Raw genomic sequence first — 20,463 nt, forward strand, 5'->3', positions numbered from 1 at the left:
GGCTGGTAGATGCGGCCAAAGACGCTAGGCCGGGCTGTGCCGGCAGCCTTTCTGGAAGGCCGAGTCGGGCCGGCAGCCGCCTCACGCACGTCACGTCGTACGTGCCGTGACGTCAGCACGCTACGTTGTACGTGACGTGACGTCAGCACGCTAAGGCGCGTCTTAAAGGGGCAATGGCCCTAAAAGGTAAGTTAAAGGGGCAACGGCCCCAACAGGTAGGTTATACATATATAAGTAAGTTAAATACATACAGTGAGGTTAAGTTAGAGGGAGAGGCAGCACAAAACCATTTATCACCTAATCAATTGGTTTCTTGCTGGGTCAGATGGTTTTATAGAAATTACAATATGGAAACAAGTAGTGTTGGTGTTTATCCTTCAAGGTGAACAGTGCCCGAATCCCACGTGCCCATCCCATCCCCATATCCCTTTATACCCCTTTCCTTCAGCCACTCATCTAATCGCAGACATGGTCTCTGCCTTCATTTTGATTTCTGTAGTGTGTCCCACAGCCTCACAACGCTCTGTGTAAAACATGTTTCTCTACTCGGTCATAAATCTTTTACATTGAATCTTATATCTGCGTCTGCTCATTCTAGAGCCCTCAGTTTCTGGAAACAAGTCTGTTTCTATCTACTCTGCCCCATCCTTCATTTTAAACACATCAAATCACTCATTAATCTCCTCCTCAGCCCCAATATTAAATGCCTGGAAATGTTGTATGCTACTATGTTATCGTTATGCTAAACATCAAAGCAGGTCATTTCATTTTACAACCGATTTTAAAAGCATGTATTAACTGGTTTACTCTAATGTTGAATTATTAACCAGATAACATGCAATGATTGACGCCATCCAACAATCTGCTGTCCGTATCTGAACGCGCACCAAGTCCCATTCACCCATCAACCTTGCGCTCGCTGACCTTCATCGGCTCCTGGCTAAGCAATGCTTTGATTTAAAAATTCTCATTCTAGTTTTCAAATCCCTCCATGGCCTGACCGCTCCTGATTTTAATTGTTCAACGATTGGGGGCCGTGCCTTCAACTACCAAGGCCCGAAGCTCTGGAATTCCCTCCCTAAACCTCTCTCTCTCCCCTCCTTTAATACGCTCCTTAAAACCTACTTCTGACCAAGCTTTTGGTCACCTGCCCTAATAACTATGTGGCCGGTGTCAAATTTTGTTTTAGAACGCTCCTGCAAAGCACCTTGGGACGTTTCACTACGTTAAAAGCACGATATAAATACAAGTTGTTGTTGTTGTGTAGCAACAGCTTCTTGTTCACTACATTGACAAGAGCCTAAACACAACTGGCAAAGGGGTTATGTCTTACACATTGGAAAAACATTTCTTACTGTTTACTTAGGGACAACAATGATCAAGAAAGGAGTGATCCATCTTCACTCCCTCAAATCCAAGGGACACAGACCTGATCGTATATGGCACACAACTGGTTTAGCAATCCATTGCCACATCAGACTGAACCAGATCAAGCACGATTGGGCCTCTCTCTGCCAAAACTGTCCACTACTCCAGGATTAGCCTGGAGAGCAAAGATAACTCCCGGCTTCTCTTCTCCACTACCAATCATGTCCTTAAACCCCTCTCCCTTTGCAACCTCCACTCTCACCGCCAACAAGAGCTTGTTAGCTTCTTTACTAACCGCTGCCTCAGAACAACAAGTCAAACCTCCCCCAGGCTGCCCCATGATTAAGTATCCTTCTCTAGTTTCTCATCCATGTCCCCATATGCCCTCTTTGAGCTCATAGAAACATAGAAGATAGGAGCAGGAGTAGGCCATTCGGCCCTTCGAGCCTGCTCCGCCATTCAATGAGATCATGGCTGATCATCCAAACTCAGTACCCTGTCCCTGCCTTCCCCCCATATCCCTTGATCCCTTTAGCCTTAAGAAATATATCCAACTCTTTCTTGAATATATTTAATGAACTGGCCTCCACCACCCTCTGTGGCAGAGAATTCCACAGGTTCACCACTCTCTGGGTGAAGAAATTCCTCCTCATTTCAGTCCTAAATGGCTTACCCCTTATCCTTAGACTATGACCCCTGGTTCTGGACTCCCCAGCCATCAGAAACATCCTTCCTGTATCTAGTCTGTCCAGGCCTGACAGAATTTTATAGGTTTCGATGAGATCCCCTCTCAATCTTCTAAACTCCAGTGAGTATAATCCCAATCGACACAATCTCTCCTCATACGTCATTCCTGCCATCCCAGGTATCAGCCTGGTGAATCTTCGCTGCACTCCTTCCATGGCAAGAACGTCCTTCCTCAGGTAAGGTGACCAAAACTGCACACAATACTCAAGGTGCGGTCTCACCAAGGCCCTGTACAACTGCAGCAAGACATCCTTGTTCCTGTACTCGAACCCTCTTGCTACGAAGGCCAACATACCATTTGCCTTCTTAACCGCCTGCTGCACCTGCATGCTTACCTTCAGCGACTGGTGCACAAGAACGCCCAGGTCTCTTTGCACTTCCCCTTCTCCCAATCTATTGCCATTCAAATAATAATCTGCCTTCCTGTTTTTGCCACCAAAGTGGATAACCTCACATTTATCCACATTGTAGTGCATTTGCCATGTTTCTGCCCAATCACCCAACCTGTCCAAATCGTACTGGAGTTTCACGACATCCTCCTCACAGCTTACCCTCCCACCCAGCTTTGTGTCGTCTGCAAATTTGAGATATTACATCCAATTCCCTCGTCCAGATCATTAATATATAGTGAACAGCTGGGGTCCTAGGACCAATCCTTGCGGTACCCCACTAGTCACTGCCTGCCACTCGGAAAATGACCCGTTTATTCCAACTCTTTGCTTTCTGTCCGCCAACCAGTTCTCTATCCAAGTCAATACCTTGCCCCCAATCCCATGTGCCTTAATTTGGCACGCTAATCTCTTATGCGGGACCTTATCGAAAACCTTCTGAAAGTCCAAATACACCACATCCACTGGTTCTCCCTTATCTATTTTACCAGTTACATCCTCAAAATATTCCAGTAGATTAGTCAAGCACGATTTACCTTTTGTAAATCCATGTTGACTTTGTCCGATCCTGTCACTGCTTACCAAGTGCTCTGCTATTACATCTTTTATAATAGATTCTAGCATTTTCCCCACTACCGATGTCAGGTTTACCGGTCTATAATTCCCCGCTTTTTCTCTACCACCTTTTTTGGAATAGTGGGGTAACATTAGCTACCCTCCAATCCATGGGTACTGTTCCAGAGTCTATCGAGTTCTGGAACATGACCAGCAATGCATCTACTATTTCTAGGGCCACTTCCTTAAGTACCCTGGGATGTAGATTATCAGGCCCTGGGGATTTATCGGCCTTCAGTTCCATCAATTTTCCTAACACCATTTCCCTACAAATACTGATTTCTTTCAGTTCCACCCTTTCATCAGGCCCTATGTTCCCCGGCATCTCAGAGGTTATTTGTGTCCTCCTTTGTGAAGACAGAACCAAAGTATTAATTTAGTTGGTCTGCCATTTCTTGGTTTCCCATTATAAATTCCCCTGATTCTGACTGTAAGGGACCTACGCTTGACTTCACCAATCTTTTTCTCTTCACATATCTCTAAAAGCTTTTACAGTCAGTTTTTATGTTCCCTGCTAGCTTACTCTCATATTCTAATTTTCCCTTTCTTAATTAATCCCTTTGTCCTCCTTTGTTGAATCCTAAACTGCTCCCAATCCTCAGGATTATTGCTTTTTCTGGCCAATTTATGTGTCGTCTCTTTGGATCTTATGCCACGGTTGAGTCACCTTTTTTGTTTTATTTTTATGCCAAACTGGGATGAACAAATTCTGTAGTTCATCCATGCGATCTTTGAACGTTTGCCATTGCCTATCCACCATCAACCCTTTGAGTGCCATTCCCCAATCAATCCTACCCAACTCACTCCTCAGACCATCGTAGTTTCCTTTATTTAAATTAAGGACCCTAGTCTCGGAGTCAACTACTTCATTCTCCATACTAATGAAGAACTCAATCATATTATGATCGCTCAGACCCAAGGGACCTCGTACAAGATTGCTAATTAATCCTTTCTCGTTACATAATACCCAGTCTAAGATGGCCTGATCTCTGGTTGGTTCTTCGACATATTGGTCCAGGAAACCATCCCGTACACACTCCAGGAATTCCTCCTCCACAGTGTTGTTACTAATTTGGTTGGCCCAATCTATATGTAGATTAAAGTCACCCATGATGACTGCTGTACCCTTATTGCACGCTTCTTTAATTTCCCTTTTAATGCCATCCCCAACCTCTGCCTTACTGTTGGGAGGTCTATATACCACTCCCACTAATGTTTTTTCCCCCTTAGTATTTCTCAATTCTACCCAGATTCCACATCATCAGAGCTCATATCCTTCATTACAATTGTATTAATCCCTTCTTTAACCAGTAATGCTACCCCACCTCCCTTTCCTTTTTGCCTATCTTTCCTGAATATCGAATACCCCTGGTTGAGTTCCCAGTCTTGGCCATCCTTGAGCCACGTTTCCGTAATCCCAACCAAATCATATTCGTTTACCTCTATTTGCGCAGCCAATTCGTCCACCTTATTACAAATGCTCCTCGCATTAAGACACAAAGCCTCAGGCTTGTTTTTTTTAACGCTCTTAGACCTATTAGAATTATTATTTACTGTGGCCACGTTTGATTTAAACCGTTGATTTCTCTGACTGCCACTTTTGTTTTTCTCCTTCCTATCTTTTGCTTTTATCCCTGTTTCCCTTTCCTCTGTCTCCCTGCTCAGGTTCCCAGCCCCTGCCATTTTAGTTTAAACCCCCCCGAACAGTGCTAGCAAACCTCACCGCAAGGATATTTGTCCCGCTCTGGTTCAGGTGCAACCCGTCCAACTTGTACAAGTCCCACCTTCCCCAGAAGCAGGCCCAGTGATCCAGGAAACTAAAGCCCTCCCTCCTGCACCAACTCTTGAGTCATAAAAAGACCTAACCCCCACTCCCAGTTTCCTTGACCCCATTCCCACTCAACTGCTGACCACTCAACTTTCCTTCCTCACCCGCATGCTGGCCGACATTGTTGTTTTGAATGGGAAACATTTACAGTCATCACATCAAAAAAAAAAACTTGACTTGTCTTGGTACAGTACCACCCATTTCCAAGCTCCCTTTCCTCTGCAAAGTCCCCAAACACATCGTCACCTCCCAAATCAGGAACAGTAGCATAGCTATGAAAAACCAAAAATAAAACCGGACGGACCACCCGGCATCGACCTCGGCACCGACTACAGACTCGATAATGGCACACCCAGCCCAGTCGACCCTGCAAAGTCCACCTCACGAACATCTGGGGACTTGTACCAAAATTGGGAGAGCTGTCCCACAGACTGGTCAAGCAACAGCCTGATATAGTCATACTCACAGAATCATACCTTTCAGCCAATGCCCCAGACTCCTCCATCACCATCTCTGGGTATGCCCTGTCCCAGCGGCAGGACAGACCCACCAGAGCTGGCAGCACAGTGGTATACAGTCGGGAGAGAGTGGTCCTGGGAATCTTCACCATTAACTCTGTACCTTAGGACGACTCGTGGCTTCAGGTCAAGCATGAGCAAGGAAACCTCCTGCTAATTACCACCTACCACCCTCCCTCAGCTGATGAATCAGCACTCCTCTGCGTTGAACACCACTTGGAGAAAGCACAGAGTAGCAAGGGCACAGAATGTATCTGGGTGGGGGACTTCAATGTCCATCACCAAGAGTGGCTCGATAGCACCACTACTGACCGAGCTGGCAGAGTCCTGAAGGACATAACTGCCAGACTGCGCCAGGTGGCGAGAACCAACACGAGGGATAAACCTACTTCACCTTGTCCTCATCAATCTACCTGTCGCAGATGCATCTGTCCATGACAGTATTGGTAGCAGTGACCACCGCACAGTCATTGTGGAGACAAAGTCCCATTTTCACACTGAGAACACCCTCCATCGTGTTGTGTGGCACTACCACCGTGCTAAATGGGATAGATTCAGAACAGATCTAGCAGCTCAAAGCTGGGCATCCATGAGGCGCTGTGGGCTATCAGCAGCAGCAGAATTGTACTTCACCACAATCTGCAACCTCATGGCCCAGCATATCCCTCACTCTACTATTACCATCAAGCCAGGGGACCAATCCTGGTTCAATGAGGAGTGCAGAAGACCATGCCAAGTGCAGCACCAGGCGTACCTAAAAATGAGGTGCCAATCTGGGGAAGCTGCAACACAGGACTACGTACATACTAAACTGTGGAAGCAGCATGCTTTAGACAGTGCTAAGCCAACCCACAATCAACGGATCAGATCAAAGCTCTGCAGTCCTGCCACATCCAGTCGTGAATGGTGGTGGACCATTAAACAACTAACGGGAGGAGCAGACGCCATGAATATCCCCAACCTCAATGAAGGCAGAGACCAGCACGTGAGTGCAAAAGACAAGGCTGAAGGTCAATCATCACAGCCCCAGGATATCATTGCAGGAGTTCCTCAGGGCAGTGTCCTAGGCCCAACCATCTTCAGCTGCTTCATCACGGACCTTCGCTCCATCATAAAAGGTCAGAAGTGGGGATGTTCACTGATGATTGCAGTGTTCTGTCCAGTCGTAACTCCTCAGATAAAGCAGTCCATGCCCGCATGTAGCAAGACCTGGACGACATTCAGGCTTGGGCTGATAAGTGGCAGGTAACATTTGCACCACACAAGTGACAGGCAATGACTATCTCCAACAAGCGAGAGTCTAACCACCTCCGTTTGTCATTCAACGGCATTACCATCGCCGAATCCCCCACCATCAATATCCTGGGGTCACCATTGACCAGAAACTTAACTGGACCAGCCACATAAATACTGTGGCAACAAGAGCAGGTCAGAGGCTGGGTATTCTGCAGCAAGTGTTTCACCTCCTGACTTCCCAAAGCCTTTCCACCATCTACAAGGCACAAGTCAGGAGTGTGATGGAATACTTTCCACTTGCCTGGATGACTGTAGTTCCAACAACACTCAAGAACCTCAGTACCATCCAGGACAAAGCAGCCCGCTTGATTGGCACCCCATCCACCACCAGCACACCGTGGCTGCAGTGCGTAGCATTGACAAGATGCACTGCAGCAACTCGCCAAAGCTTCTTCGGCAGCACCTCCCAAAACCACGACCTCTACCACCTCCCAAACCTGCGACCTCTACTACCTAGAAGGACAAGGGCAGCAGGCGCATGGGAATACCACCATCTCCAAGTTACACACCATCCTGACTTGGAAGTATATCACTGATCCTTTATCGCTGGGTCAAAATCCTGGAACTCCCTCCGTAATAGCACTGTGGGAGTACCTTCACCACACGGACTGCAGTGGTTCAAGAAGGCAGCTCACCACCACCTTCCCAAGGGCAATTAGGCATGGGTAATAAATGCTGGCTTTGCCAGTGACACCACATCCCAGGAACAAAAAAAATCTGTATCCATCTTTCCCCAACTTTGACTCGTTTGACTCGCAATAACATGGTTGAATTCCATATTCAATTAGAGGGCGAGAAGATTGGATCTCAAACAAGCGTGCTGAGCTTGAATAAAGGAGACTATGAAGGTATGAGAGCGGAATTGATTAGAGTGGACTGGGAAAATAGATTAAAGGGTAAGACGGTACATAATCAGTGGTGTACATTTAAGGAGTGATTTTACAACTTCCAAAAAATATATATTCCCTGAGAAAAAAAAGGGTGTAAAAGAAAAAAGATAGCCATCCGTGGCTAAGTAAAGTAATTAAGGATAGTATCTGACTAAAAACAAGGGCATATAAGGTAGCCAAATCTAGTGGGAGGATAGAAGATTGGGAAGTCTTTAAAAGGCAGCAAAAAATAACTAAAAGATTGATTAAGAAAGGGAAGATAGATTATGAAAGTAAATTAGCAAAAAATATAAAAACAGATAGCAAAAGTTTCTATAGTTATCTAAAAAGAAAAAAGGGTGGCTAAAGTAAATGTTGGTCCCTTAGAGGATGAGACCGGGAAATTAATGGTGGGAAACATGGAGATGGCAAAAACGCTGAACAAATATTTTGTATCAGTCTTTACGGTAGAGGATACCAAGAATATCCCAACACTGGACAAACAGGGGGCTCTAGTGGGGTGGGGGGGGGGGGGGGGGAAAGGAGGAAAGAGGAGAGGGAGGAGCTAAACACAATTAAAATCACTAAGGAAGTGGTACTTGGTAAAATAATGGGACTCAAGGCGGATAAATCCCCTGGACCTGATGGCTTACATCCTAGGGTCTTGAGGGAAGTGGCGGTAGGGATTGTGGATGCATTGGTAATAATTTTCCAAAACTCCCTGGACTCAGCAAAGGTCTCGACAGATTGGAAAACTGCTAATGTAACACCCTTATTTAAAAAGGGTAGTAGGCAGAAGGCTGGAAACTATAGACCTGTTAGCCTAATATCTGTGGTTGGTAAAATTTTAGAGTCCATTATTAAGGAGACAGTAACGGGACATTTGGATAAACATAATTTAATAGGACAAACTCAGCATGGTTTCATGAAGGGGAAATCATGTTTGACAAATTTGCTTGAGTTCTTTGAGGAAGTAACATACAGGGTTGATAAAGGGGAACCAATGGACGTAGTGTATTTAGACTTCCAAAAGGCATTTGACAAGGTGCCACACAAAAGATTATTGCTCAAGATAAAAAAAATCACGGGATTGGGGGTAATATTCTGGAGTGGGTGGAGGATTGGCTCTCTAACAGAAAGCAGAGAGTTGGGATAAATGGTTCATTCTCTGACTGGCAATCAGTAACTAGTGGTGTTCCGCAGGGGTCAGTGCTGGGTCCCCAACTCTTTACAATCTATATTAACGATTTGGAGGAGGGGACCGAGTGTAACATATCAAAGTTTGCAGATGATACAAAGATGGGAGGGAAAGTAGTGAGTGAGGAGGACGACATAGCAAAGGGACATAGACAGGCTAAGTAAGTGGGCAGAGATTTGGCAGATGGAATACAATACTGGAAAGTGTGAGGTTATGCACTTTGGCAGGAAAAATCGTAGAGCAAGCTATTATCTTAATGGCAAGAAACTGGAAAGTACTGAAGTACAAAGGGATCTGGGGGTCCTGGTGCACGAAACTCAAAAGGTTAGTATGCAGGTGCAGCAAGTGATTAAGAAGGCCAATGGAATGTTGGCTTTCATTGCTAGGGGGATAGAATATAAAAATAGGGAGGTATTGCTTCAGTTGTACAAGGTATTGGTGAGACCGCACCTGGAATACTGCATACAGTTTTGGTGTCCATACTTAAGAAAAGACATACTTGCTCTCGAGTCAGTACAAAGAAAGTTCACTCGGTTAATCCCGGGGATGAGGGGATGGACGTATGAGGAGAGGTTGAGTAGATTGGGACTCTACTCATTGGAGTTCAGAAGAATGAGGCGATCTTATTGAAACATATAAGATTGTGAAGGGGTTGGATCGGGTGGATGCGGGGAGGATGTTCCCAATGATGGGTGAAACTAGAACTAGGGGGCAGTCTTAGAATAAGGGGCTGCTCTTTCAAAACTGAGATGAGGAGAAACTTCTTCACTCAAAGGGTGGTAGGTTTGTGGAATTTGCTGCCCCAGAAAGCTGTGGAAGCTACATCATTAAATAAATTTAAAACAGAAATAGATAGTTTCCTAGAAGTAAAGGGAATTAGGGGTTACGGGGAGCGGGCAGGAATTTGGACATGAGTCTAGGTTCGGAATGGTCATGGCCCTGTGGGTAGCGGAGCGGGCCCAGGGGCCGTGTACTCTTTTTGGTGGGTACGTTAACAAATTTGACTGTAAATTAAACAAACTTCAAATGAAACTTAAACAAATCAAATTAAAATTGTGTTGTCCGGGTTGATGATGCACTCCAGTCCCCGCGGCGCCCACCGGTCGCGGAAATACTTAAGCGCGCCGGCGGACACCGCGTGCTCCATCTCCAGGGCCACGGAAGAGAGGCAGGCAATCTGGCTGGATGACCCCCTCGACCGCCCGCTGCCTGGACCAATTGATGGCTTTTTTTGCCAGGCCCAGGAGCAGTCCTACGAGGAGGTCCTCCAACCTGCCCGCTCCCCTCCGCACCGGGTGACCGTAGATCAAGAGCGTGGGACTGAAGTGCAACCAAAAATTGAGGAGCAGCCCCTTCAAATAATGAAAGAGGGGCTGCAACCTCACACGCCGTGTAAATGTGAAAAACGGACTCCTCCAGGCCGCAGAAAATGCAGGCGGCCTGGGAGTCCGTGAACCTATTTAAAATCATATTGCACGGGACTGTTCCGTGCAACACCCTCCAGGCCAAGTCCCCGATAGAACAAGGGAGGACTCCCGCGTAAAGAGCCCTCCATTGGGGACCTCCGCCTCCGCCAGAAGGCAAGACAGCACGCCAAGGCGTGTCCAGACGGCAGGCGAAGATGGCAAAGTGGAGAGTGTGCAGGAGCAGCCCGTACAGGAAACACCTCCGTGCGGAATGAAAAGGCACGGAGGGTATTTCCTTGAGACGGCTCAAGTTGTGAGGCGCCGGTTCCCGAGGGGAGTTTCGGGGCCGGGCGCCGATGAGGAATTCCGTCCGAATGGGGGAAAGCTCGGACGGGATCACCCCACGTGCCTGAGCCGCCTCGATACACCTAGTGGAGCCGGGGCCCAGTGCCACTTTCACCGACTCGATGGCTTTGACCGTGCCAGGGGCCATGTAGCCTGGTTCTGCTCCTACTTCTTGTGTTCTAATTCTGTTAGATTTCAGGAGATGGTTTTATTGCTGTTCCTGGCTGGAGTGGAGATCGCCTTTACAGAAGGTAAGTACTGTAGAAAATATAGGGACAGAGTGATCTCCTGGACGAGTTTCAATCGCCTAGATGGGTCGGAGAGGAATTTCCCAGATTTTTTCTCCCAAATTGGCCATTGGTTTTTTTTTTTTTTAAATCTGGTTTTTCGCCTCTCCCGGGAGATCACATGGGTTCGGGTGGGATGGAGTGTGACAGTATATTTGAGCTTAGGATCAGATCAGCCATGATCTTATTGAATGGTGGAGCAGGCTCGAGGGGCCGATTGAACATAAGAAATAGGAGCAGGAGTAGGCCAATCAAATTTCCAGCCCTACCCCAGCACTTTAATCAAATTCACAAAGGACATACTCTGTGGCTGAGTGAGGTGCCTTTTCCCTCCTTGACTTCTCTGCAGTTTTTAACAAATGGACCATCCTCCTCTCCATTGTACGATAGCAAAATACTGCGGATGTTGGAAATCCGAAATAACAGAAAATGCTGGAAAAACTCAGGTCAGGCAACATCCGTGGACAGAAATTTGAGTTGACATTTCGGGTCGAACCCTTCTTCAAAACTGGAAAGAAAAGATAGATCCATTGTACCAGCTGAGCGGGACTGCCCTCGCTTGGTTCAACTCTTGCCTATCAAATCGCAGCCAGAGTATCTCCAGCATTGGCGTCTCTTCCCACACCTTTACCTCCAGATTCACCCAAGGATGTAGCCTTTGCCCACTCCTCTTCCTCATTGGCAACATCACCTGAAGACATTAGGGTCAGCTTCCACATATACATTGACGACACCCAGCTCTACCTCTCACTTCCACTGCTTTGTGCTCATCCAACTTCCAGTCTTGGATGAGCCGCAATCTACTCTGTATAAACATTGGAAAGACGGAAGCCATCGTCTTTGGCCTCCACACAAACTCCTTATCCTTGCCACTGATTCCATCCCTCCTCCCAGATACAGTCTCAAGTTGAACCAGCTGTTTGCAACCTCATTATCCTATTTGACCCCGAGCTGAGATTCAGACTCCATACCCTCTCCATCACAAAGACTGATTACTTCGATCTCCATGATATCACCTGCCTTCTTCCCTGCCTCAACCCATCTGCTACTGAAGCCCTCATTCATGCTTTGATCACCTCCAGACTAGACTATTCCAACGCTCTCCTGGCCAGCCTCCCATCTTCCACTCTCCATAAACCTTCAGCTAATCCAAAACTCCACTGTCCGTATCCTAACTCGCGTCAAGTCCCGCTCACCCACCCTCGCTGATCTACATTAGTTCCAACACCTCAAATTTTAAAATTCACATAGTATTTAAAACTCATGGTCATAACCCTCCATTTCCTACATTACAACAATGACTACACTTCAAAAGTACTTCATTGGCTGTAAACCGCTTTGGGGTGGAAGTGAAAGGCGCAATATAAATGCAAGTCTTTTTCTTTCTCCGTCCATCCACAACTCTCCGCCCCGCAGACTCTGGCCTCTCACCCCTCCCACCACTCTCTGCAGCCGCACATTTAAATTCCCTGCCTCGCCTTTCGGCCCTCCGTGAAATTCCTCTTCGACCAAACTTTTAATCACTCCTCCCTTCATTGGCTCAGTGTCCCTTTTTTGGTTTAGCTTCTGTGAGCGACCTTGAGCTCTGGGAAGAGGGGTGGTGGGGAGCTCAGTGAAGGGTAAATGCTGGCAGCGACTGGCTGGGCCGAATGGCCTGCTCCAGTCTTGGAACTTCTCTGTATTTCAATGGAAAGAGCGGATTCCCTACACCCTGCACGGGATTATTGAGTTCTGGGAAAGTTCCCATTCATTTCCCGAGCGCTGACAGGCCCGCCGCCTACTGCCAGCGCGCACCGACAGGCCCGCCGCCTACTGCCAGCGCGCACCGACAGGCCCGCCGCCTACTGCCAGCGCGCACCGACAGGCCCGCCGCCTACTGCCAGCGCGCACCGACAGGCCCGCCGCCTACTGCCAGCGCGCACCGACCGGCCCGCCGCCTACTGCCAGCGCGCACTGACCGGCCCGCCACCTACTCCCAGCGCGCACTGACCGGCCCGCCACCTACTCCCAGCGCGCACTGACCGGCCTATTTGTTTCTCCCTCGCCCTGGAAACTCACCCCGAGCGGCTCTTCGCCACAAGCCGCCGGAGACTCAGCATGGTGCCCGGCCCAGGAGGGAAGGAGCCGAATTACAGCCCGGTGAGACAGCGACTGTCAGGCTCGCTGGTTCACTCGGTGCCAGCCGCGGGGAATGGAGAGGCCGGTTGCCAGGCTCCGGGCCGATGTTGCTGCTTCAGTCACTCGGGATGACAGCAGGTTCACGGAGCCTCGCTGACTGCCCGTTATTTTTGGCGCAGTTTATATTTAGCCGGCGCCCCGCGCGGTAAATGGGGAAACCCGTCCAGTGAGGGGCGAAGTCGCATCGACCAATACGATTTGCGTTTTCACCTCAGCGGGTCAAAATGTCACTGAGCGGAATGAGCCGCTGCCCAGAGTCGGCAGCCAGAAGCGCGAACCCGGACCCCACCAATGGGAAGCGCGGACACGGCCAATAGGAACCGCGAACCCAGACCGGCCCAATGGGAAGTGCGGACCGGGCCAATAGTGGAACTGCGGACCCGACCAATGGGAAGCGCGGTCACGGCCAATAGAAAGCGCGGAGCCAGGACACCAGTCTAAGCCAATTGTGGAGTATCACGCGGGCCTTTTCTATTTAGGCAGTGCTGAGGTAGGAACAGTCCGACCAGCCGGGAGACGGGACCCCTCTGTCTTTGCAAACTACCACCCCATCTTCAACCTCTCTTTACTCTCCAAAGCCCAAATCTGTGCCCATCTTTCCCCCCAAACCATGTTTGAATCCCATCAATCTGGTTTCCGCCCAGGCCACAGTACAAAAACCGCCCTTATCAAAGTCACAATTGTGACTGTAGAAAACTATCCCTCCTCATCCTTCTTGACCTGTCTGCAATCTTTGACACGGTTGACCACACCATCCTCCTCCAAAACGATAGCAAAATACTGCAAATGCTGGAAATCCGAAATAACAGGAAACGCTGGAAAAACTCAGGCGGCCAGACAACATCCGTAGAGAGAAACAGAGTCAATGTTTCAGGTCGGAGACCTTTTGTCAGAACTGAGGAAAAAAGCAGGAAATGAAACATTAAAAAGCGAGTTTGGGGGCTGGGAAATGGGGGAGGGGATGAAAGAACAAAAGGGAAGGTCTGTGGGGGGTGAAGAGACATTAAGAGATATTCAAGGCGAGACGAGATGGTAATAGAAACAAAGGATGGCTCTAGATGAAGTGTGAAATACACTGGCAGAATGAAAAAGCTGCCACATGGGAGAGAGAAAAAAAGGGAAAAGGCACAAACCAAAAGTGTGGATAAAAAATATATAAAAATATGATAGGGGCCGAGGTTATGATCTGAAATTGTTGAACTCGATATTGAGTCCAGAAGGCTGTAAAGTGCCTAATCAGAAGATGAGGTGCTGTTCCTCGAGCTTACGTGGAACAGTGCAAGAGGCCGAGGACGGTGAGGTCCGAGTGGGAATGGAGCGGTGAATTGAAATGACAGGCGACCAGAAGCTCGGGGTCACCCTTACGGACTGAACGGAGGTGTTCCGCAAAGCGGTCACCCAATCTGCGTTTGGTCTCCCCAATGTAGAGGAGACCACATCGTGAGCAGCGAATACAGTATACTAGATTGCAAGAAGTACAAGTAAATCGCTGTTTCACCTGGAAAGGGTGTTTGGGGCCCTGGACAGTGGGAAGTATAAGGGCAGGTGTTGCATCTCCTGCGCTTGCACGGGAAGGTGCCGGGCGAAGGGGAAGGGGTGCTGGGGGTGATAGAGGAGTGGACTAGGATGTCTCGGAGGGAGCGGTCCCTACGGAATGCTGAAAGGGGAGGGGAAGATGCATTTGGTGGGGGCATCACGTTGGAGGTGGCGGAGGATGATCTGTTGAATGTGGAGGCTGGTGGGGTGAAAGGTAAGGACAAGGGGAACCCTATCATGGTTCCGGGAGGGAGGGGCAGGGGTGAGGGCAGAAGTGCAGGAGATAGAACGGACACGGTCGAGGGGAATCCTCGGTTGAGGAAAAAGGAAGGCATGTCGGAAGCACTGGTGTGGAAGGTGGCATCGTTGGAGCAGATGCGGCAGAGACAGAGAAATTGGGAGAATGGAATAGAGTCCTTACAGGAGGAGGGGTGGGAGGAAGTGTAGTCCAGGTAGCTGTGGGAGTCAGTGGGCTTGTAGTGAATGTTGGTCAATAACCTATCCCCAGAGATAGAGACGGAGAAGTCGAGGAAGGGAAGAGTCGGAGATGGACCATGTGAAGGTGAGGGAAGGGTGGAAATTGGAGGCAAAGTGAATGAAATTGTCTAGTTCAGGGCGAGAGCAGGAAACGGCACCGATACAGTCATCAATGTACTGGAAAAAGGTGTGAGGAAGGGGACCCGAGTAGGACTGGAACAAAGAATGTTCCACATATCCCACGAAAAGGCAGGCATAGCTGGGACCCATGGGGGTACCCATAGCAACACCTTTAATTTGGAGGAAATGAGTGGAGTCAAAGGAGAAGTTGTTCAATGTGAGAACAAGTTCAGCCAGGCGGAGGAGGGTGGTGGTGGATGGGGACTGGTTGGGCCTCTGTTCAAGGAAGAAGCAGAGCACCCTCAGGCCGTCCTGGTGGGGGATGGAGGTGTAGAGGGATTGTATGTCCATGGTGAAAAGGTGGCGGTTGGGCCAGGAAACTGTTAAAGTGGCGGAGGGCGTCAGAAGAGTCGCAGATGTAGGTGGGAAGAGACTGGACAAGGGGAGAAAAGAGAGTCAAGATAGGAAGAGATAAGTTCCGTGGGGCAAGAACAGGCTGAAACGATGGGTCATTCAGGGCAGTCCTGTTTGTGAATCTTGGGAAGGAGGTAGAAGCAGGCTGTGCGGGGTTAGGGGACTAGGAGGTTGGCGGGGGTGGGGGGGAAGATCTCCAGAGGAGATGAGGTCAGTGACAGTCTTGGAAACGGTGGTTTGATGTTCGGTAGTGGGGTCATGGTCCAGGTGGAGGTAGGAAGAAGTGTCGGTGAGTTGGCCTTCAGCTTCTGCCAGGTAGAGGTCGGTTCGCCAAACAACAAAATGCCAAACAAACATCCTCCTCCAAAACCTCTCCTCTGCCATCCAGCTGGGTGGGACTGCACTCACCTGGTTCCATTCTTATTTATCCAGTCATAGCCAGAGAATCACCTGCAATGGCTTCTCTTCCTACTCCCGCACCGTTACCTCTGGAGTCCCCCAAAGATCTATCCTTGGCCCCAACCTATTTCTCATCTACACGCTGCCCCTCGGCATAATCATTCAAAAACACTTCAGGTTCCACATGTACGCTGATGACACCCAACTCTATCTCACCACCCAACTCTATCTCACCACATCCTCTCAAAACCTCCACTGTCTCTGATTTGTCACGCAGCTTGTCCGACATCCAGTACTGGATGAGCAGAAATTCCCTTCAACTAAATATTGGGAAGACCGAAGCCATTGTCTTTGGTCCCCACCACAAACTCCATTCCATAGCCACTGACTCCATCCCTCTCCCTGGCCACTGCCTCAGGCTGAAGACGACCATTCGCAACCTCGGGGTTATATCTGACATCAAGATGAGCTTCCAACCACATATCCACTTCATCACCAAGACTGCCTACTTCCAGCTCTGTAACATCGCCCGACTCTGCTGCTGCCTCAACTTATCTGGTGCTGAAACCCTCATCCATGCCTTTGTTATCGCTCGATTTGACCATTCCAATGCTCGCCTGGCTGGCCTCGCATCTTCCACCCTATGTAAACTGGAGCTCATCCAAAACTGTGCTGCCCGTATCCGAACTCGCACCAATCCCGTTCACTCATCACCCCTGTGCTCGCTGGCCTACATTGGCTCCCAGTCTGGCAACGCCTCAAATTTTAAATCATCATCCTTGTTGTCAAATCCCTCCATGGCCTCACCCCTCATCTCTGTAACCTCCTCCAACCCTATAAACTTTTGCGATCTCCGCAACCCTCTAATTCAGGCTTCTTGCGCATCTCTGCATGTAATCATTCCATCATTGGCCACCGCGCCTTCAGCTGCCTAGGCGCTAAGCTCTAGCATTCCCTCCCTAAACCTCTCCGCATCTCTACCTCTACTTCCTCCTTTAAAATGCTTCTTAAAACTTATCTGTCCTGATATCTACTTATGTGGCTTGATGTCAAATTTTGTTCGAGAATGCTCTTGTAGAGGACCTTGGGTGTTTTACTACATTAAAAGCGCTATATAAATGCAAGTGTTCTTATAAAGATATAGTCAAGACACACCTGCTGTGCTCCTCAGACTGTGAATGATGGGGTAATACCTCGGTACAACATTCGTTTTTATACATTTAATTAGAAATCATCCATTTAATTAATCCAATTTAACTAAATCAAGATTACAACAGTCAATGAAACAAATCCAATAAAAATTCACCCAAAACATTTACCACTGTACAACACTCATGGTTAACAAAGGCAGTGACTATAAGAGACATTGAACAAAGTTGCACTCATGAGAAATTCCAGTTTCAGCAATTCAGGATGGTGAACAGGAGAACACGGATTTAACCCCAAAGATGCTGTTGGGAAGAGTTTGATGCATCAGTGGGTGCCAGGTTGCTGGAGGCATTGGAGGGTTCAGAATTTGGTGAAATGGAATTACTGAGTTTCTTTTGTCAGAGTTGCTTTCCTTCCTTTTATTAAGTAGAAAATCTCATACGATTGTCGGTCGTCTTGTACTGGCAGCAGAGATTGAAATAGCATCAATAGTATGCGGAAGGAAAGCTGATCAGTTAAGTCTCACCCCACTATTGGACAACGTTGTTAGCCGCAACGTTCCTGATCTGGCAGGAGACGTCGAGGAGCAGCGGGTTGAAGCAGTGATGTGAAGCCATTTTTCGCACTCCAAATTTAAGAATAATGACTGTTCCAATTCAACACAAATGGTGGCTTTTGTTCAATACATCAGCTCATCGAATCAAAGACTACTTGTTATTTTGCTGCTGAGCAGTTCAAAATTTTAGACCAACATGACAGATAAAAACATTGAGTGGAATTGTGTTGTCATGATTTGTACAGATGGAGAAAAAGCCACAACTGGCCGCAAAAGTGGACTTGTTCAGGTGAAAGCTGTTGCACCGTGCTGGGTATGGTGCTACTGTTGTATATAGAGGGAGGCGCTAGCTGCAAATACCACATCAAAAGATCTGTCTGTCAAAATTGCTGCTGCTGAGGTTATGAGCCACATAAAAGCTTGACCACTGAACTGATGCCTCTTAATGCAATGTGAAGAAATGGGATCATTGCACTGGCAACCTCGGTTTCATGCAGAAGTTCGGTGGCGGTCTCATGGTAAAGTTTTGGAAAGAATCTGCAAACTAGGAGTGCCATAGAGTTTTGATTGACTCAATCATCACTTCACCTCCTCAATCAGCGCTTCCAGGTTTTACTGGGCTATTTGGTTGACCAGTTTGACAAGCTCAATAAACTTATACCTTCCTGTGCAAGATGAGAACTGTAACATTTTCACTATGCATGAAAAAGTACAGAGCTTCTCCAAAGAAACTGTTGCTACCAAGTATCTATCTACCGCAAGACTATAGCTAATGCAACATTGTCTTCTGCCATTATGGATGGCTCTAGAAGTTAAACATGTAATTCTGGGACATTTGTCACAGCGTTGCACAAACTTCAGCAAATATTTACCAGAAAGACAAATGAATTACAGGATTTTGCCAGAGTTCAAAGTTCATTTTCGGGGAATTCATGGCAAAGGCCAAGATTGCAATGAGTCTAAAAGAGAATTTAATTGAGGTTGCTGGTGACTCGAGAGAATTTTAAAGTCATGCCTCTTGACCAGTTCTGGTTCTCAATTCAAAAAGAGTTCAGAGTTGTCCCAAAGAGTGGCTTCACTTTTGCCTCACGTATCTGTGTGAAGTGCGTTTTAATTTGCTTACTTACATCAAAAACAAGTTTAGAAGTGCTTGAATGTAGAGACTGATTTGAAATTCTCCAAAATCAAACAGAGATTCCACTAATTGTGCGCTAGCAAACAGGCTCATCCTGCTCATCGAGATAAGAGCGAGTCATCAAGTGCTCTTTTATGTTCAAGTCTATAAAGTAGCGAGAGAAAGCCCTAACCTAATCATTAACATGGTAGATAAGGGAGTGTCTATGGATGTTATTTATATGGACTTCCAGAAGGCGTTCGATAAAGTTCCACACAAGAGACCTAACAAATGAGAGCACATGGAATTGGAGGCAACCTATTGACATGGGTATGGAATTAGTTAGGAGGTAGAACACAGAGTAGGGATAATGGGATAACTCAAATTGGCAGGATGTGACTAGTGGTGTCCCCGAGGGATCTGTACTGGGCCCTCAATTCTTTACTATATTTATAAATGACTTACATGAAGGAATAGAGCACAGTAAATACTGTATATCGAATCATATAATGATACAATACAGGAAGCCATTCGGCCCATCACACCTGTGCCGGCTCTTTGAAAGAGCTATCCAATTAGTCCCACTTCCCAACTCGGTCCCCATAGCCCTCTAAAATAAAAGTTTGCTCCAATTCCCTTTTAAAAGTTACTATTGAATCTGCTTCCACCACTTTCAAGCAATGCGTTCCAGATCATAACTCACTGCATAATTTTTTTTTCCTCATGTCACCTCTAGTTCGTTTGCCAATCACATTAAATCCCTGTCCTCTGGTTACCGACCCTTCTGCCACTGGAAACAGTTTCTTATTTACTCTAAGCCATTCATAATTTTGAACACCTGTCAAATCTCCTCTGAACCTTCTCTGCTCTAAGGAGAACAGCCCCAGCTTCTCCAATCTCTCCATGTAACTGAAGTCCCTCATCCCTGGTACCATTCCATTAAATCTCTTCTGCACCCTCTCTGAGGCCTTGACATCCTTCCTAAAGCGTGGTGCCCAGAACTGAACAATACTCCAGCTGAGGCGTAACCAGTGTATTATAAAGATTTAGCATAACTTCCTTGGTTTTGTACTCTATGCCTCTATTAATAAAGCCGAGGATCCCATATGCTTTTTTAAACAGCCTTCTCAACTTGTCCTGCCACCTTTAAAGATTTGTGTACATACACCCCCCAGGTCTCGCTGTTCCTGTACACCTTTTAACATTTCATCATTTAGTTTATAATGCCTCTCCTCATTCTTCCTGTTCCTGGGACTAGGGACAGGGTCACTGGCAAGGCTTGGAAGCTAAGCAGAGCCAGGCCTGGTTAGTACCTGGAGGGGTGACCATCAGGGAAGACCAGGTGCAGAAGGTCACGGAAGGAGCCCTGAGGAGGGGCGGTTGGTGAGAAGGTCACGGAAGGAGCCCCGGGAGGGGCAGCTGGTGAGCAGGCCCGGGCGTTGGGCTGAAGATTGTCGGACAGGAGGAATGGTGGAAATGGAATGGCGGCGCGCACAGACGCAGCGGCTTTGCTTCTCCCAGGACGGTGCTATTTACGTTTAATGTTAATGTTATTTGTACTGGACTCATGGGAGCTTGCAAGATCACATTTCGTTGTTCATGTACTTGTGCATTGTACAATGACAATAAAGTTGAATTATTATTATTAAATGGA

The 20,463-nt window shown here is 47.6% G+C and overlaps 1 protein-coding gene and 1 long non-coding RNA gene across 5 annotated transcripts in view; one reads left to right on the plus strand and one right to left on the minus strand.

Moving 5' to 3' along the window:
• The window catches only part of aldh4a1 (aldehyde dehydrogenase 4 family, member A1), a 51,581-nt gene extending 38,310 nt beyond the window's left edge, over positions 1–13,271 (minus strand). For 2 of the 3 annotated variants that reach the window (XM_085967119.1, XM_085967117.1), the window contains exon 1: positions 12,925–13,180. In XM_085967119.1, the coding sequence (XP_085823245.1) occupies positions 12,925–12,965 (41 nt within the window). In that variant the 5' untranslated portion in view covers positions 12,966–13,180. Of the gene's footprint in view, positions 1–12,924; positions 13,181–13,254 lie in introns of those variants that run through there. The other variant, XM_085967118.1, reaches the window with a different exon arrangement.
• A 77-nt stretch (positions 13,272–13,348) lies between these two features.
• On the plus strand, positions 13,349–20,463 carry LOC147100644 (uncharacterized). 2 transcript variants are annotated; one of them, XR_015073528.1, is made up of 2 exons: positions 13,349–13,534; positions 20,068–20,463. It is a non-coding gene; the product is annotated as an uncharacterized LOC147100644 (long non-coding RNA). The 2 variants fall into 2 exon arrangements; XR_015073529.1 differs by lacking the exon at positions 13,349–13,534 and adding an exon at positions 13,544–13,918.

This window comes from Somniosus microcephalus, chromosome 25 (genome assembly GCF_052327205.1).
Source record: "Somniosus microcephalus isolate GS21.2 chromosome 25, FLI_Smic_1.0, whole genome shotgun sequence".
Lineage (NCBI taxonomy): Eukaryota > Metazoa > Chordata > Chondrichthyes > Squaliformes > Somniosidae > Somniosus > Somniosus microcephalus.